This window comes from Diplodia corticola (genome assembly GCF_001883845.1).
Source record: "Diplodia corticola strain CBS 112549 chromosome Unknown scaffold131, whole genome shotgun sequence".
NCBI classification, from domain to species: domain Eukaryota; kingdom Fungi; phylum Ascomycota; class Dothideomycetes; order Botryosphaeriales; family Botryosphaeriaceae; genus Diplodia; species Diplodia corticola.
This window is the reverse complement of record NW_017971610.1, coordinates 1-2,374: the sequence shown is the minus strand read 5'-3', so window position 1 is coordinate 2,374 and position 2,374 is coordinate 1. Positions and strand designations below refer to the sequence as shown.

At 62.5% G+C, this 2,374-nt stretch overlaps 1 protein-coding gene across 1 annotated transcript; it reads right to left on the bottom strand.

The window, feature by feature from the left end:
• Positions 1–271: 271 nt before the first annotated feature.
• On the bottom strand, positions 272–1,521 carry BKCO1_1310001 (methyltransferase domain-containing protein; the record flags this gene model as incomplete). The annotated part of the gene is made up of 2 exons (XM_020270987.1): positions 272–849; positions 1,017–1,521. 2 exons carry the CDS (start codon positions 1,519–1,521, stop codon positions 272–274), a joined length of 1,083 nt encoding a protein of 360 aa, XP_020124898.1.
• Between the last annotated feature and the right edge of the window lie 853 nt (positions 1,522–2,374).

Sequence of the window (2,374 nt, the reverse complement as noted above, 5' to 3'; positions counted from 1 at the left end):
CGCTATCCCGAAAACTGTAAAGAGATCGCTTCAAGAATTACCCAGCAATTAACGCCCAGCCCGAATGTTGTCATTACCATGATGCTCTCTTACCCGCCTTCATGTTGACTCTATGTATCATCTGCAGAAAGGCCGAATTCGCCGCGTCCCACAGGCGTCGGATAAGCAGAGCTTGGGGTGGTGAACGAAGCGGAGATGATGTAGGGGAGGAGGACGAAATCAGTTGCAAGAAGAGGTGGAATACACACTTGGGAGCCGACCACCCGCCGGATCAACTGGTCGGCTTCTGACCGTACACCATATGCAGCGTGTAGTACGCATGCACCTTCGGGTCTCTGACCGCCTTCCGCGCGCCGGCGATGAACACCTCCGCTTCTTCCCTGCCCCAGCCCAGCCCTCTTTGCAAAGGGCCGGCACACGCAATGCTGAACGCGTCGATGACTGCTGCCTGCATGTACAGGCCCGCTGTCCTGAGCAACCTGTTCTTGGCCCACGCGCCTAACGGCACCTTGATCTTCTGCTCGACGACGTTGACGAAGCCAGCATCGCGGAGCTTGCCGGCGATCTTCTGCGCGACATGGAAGTCGTTGCCGAATCTCGCAAAACCCTCGCGGCAGGCGCATGTGTACTGCATGTATCCCCAATCGTCCGGCATGGAGCCGTCGTCGCTCTTCGGGAAAAAGTCGAGCTCCTGCAGCTCGATATACGCGCCAGGCTTGAGCCACTCATACGAGTGGGCCAGCAACTTTTCCCAGTTCCGGATCGCGGGCGCCATTGCGCGGAGGTGTATGAGGTCGAAGGGTGCGCCGTAGATCCAGTCGCTCTCAATGTCGTCGATCAGGAACCGCACTATATCGCAAACACAACGTCAGTCAGTCAGCAACCGAGCCCCCTCCAAGTTCCGAATGCCAACTCATTTTTTCCGCAACCCACGGGAGCGCGCCCCTTCCAGATGATGACGCAAAAAAAACCCCCCCGCGAGGAGGAAACGAAAAAAAGGCAAGAGCATCTCTCACCATTCGGCGGCACGAAGGTCGGCTGGATGGGGCTGAGGTCCACGCCGATGACCTCCGCGCTCGGATACGTGTCGCCCATGTCGACGCACCAGATGCCCGTGCCCGTGCCGAGATCCAGGATGCGGCCGGGCGCGTCGCCGATGGGCGCAAAGTGCAGCTTGTCGCCGCACACGGCCACCGTCATGGCGTGCTTCATGTCCTCGCGGTCCTGCTCCTGCTCGTCGTTGGGCAGGCTGTACCGGCCCTCGCAGTACTTGTGGTAGCGCCGCCCGTTCTCGAACACGTAGTCGCGCACCGACGACGACACCGACGTCGCCGCCGACCCGCCGTCGTCCGACGAGTACCCCGACTCTGCCTCCGAGTGCCCGTCGCCGAACCGCGAGCTGTCCTCGCCGTCCCATGACTCGACGTCGATCTGCGTGCGCGCCTGCTCCGCCGCGGCTTCCACGTCCTCGTCGGTCGCTGCCGCTTGGTGATGGGCGTCCCCCAGCGACGAGGCGAGCATGGTCGAGAGGAAAGCAGGAGAGGAGGGAGAGGAGGGGAGGGGCGGAAAAGAAGAAGAAAAAAAAAAGGGAAGGAGGGGCCGCGACTGCTGCTGCTGCTGGCAAGCGAACGGCAGGCTGCGCGTTTCCCGGTACTCGGTTAGTATCCCAAAGTTTCGTGCGCCCCTTGCGCAGGGCGACAGCAGCGGGCGGGCGTGTGCGAGTCTCTTTGTGCCACCGGGACGCGGATAGAGGTGAGGGCGTGTGGTGAAGTGTCCGGGTCGCTGGGTAGGCTGCGTGTGCGGGCTCGCGTGGGTGTGCGCGTGCGCGTGGGCGCGTGTGGGTGCGGTTGCGGGTAGGGATGAGGTAGCCGAGCGTCTTCGGGTCCGATGACAGCGGTGGAGGCGAGGAAGACGAGTGCAGTCGTGCAGCTGGGGGTCGGGTTTATGGCCTGGGTCTTACGAGCCGCGAATGCGGGTGTGCCGCAGTGCCGCGGACCGCGGTGGGTTTGCGTTTTTAAGCGGAGCCTGGGTGGGAATGGAGCACGCCGGCGCGGCAGCTGTTTCCTTCTCTTGCTTTTTCCTGGCGTTTGCGGAAGGGGCGCGGTGAGTGGGCGAGTAGGCGAGCGTGCAGCTGGTGATGCGGCGCGGGTAACCGGACAGTGCCACAGTGGCTCGAGGGAGATCTCGCGTGGCCGTTGGGGTGGAGCTGGCTCGTTGTCCTCCCCCAGTTTACGCCTCTAGTCCGCCGCTTTCCCCTTGCGCGCATCGGCCCGCAGCCTCGTCTGGGCACCTAAGCCGACGCGGCGCCAGAAAAAAATGGGAAGCGATAACGTACCACCCTCGAAATCTTAACGTACCACCCCGACCCACTTAA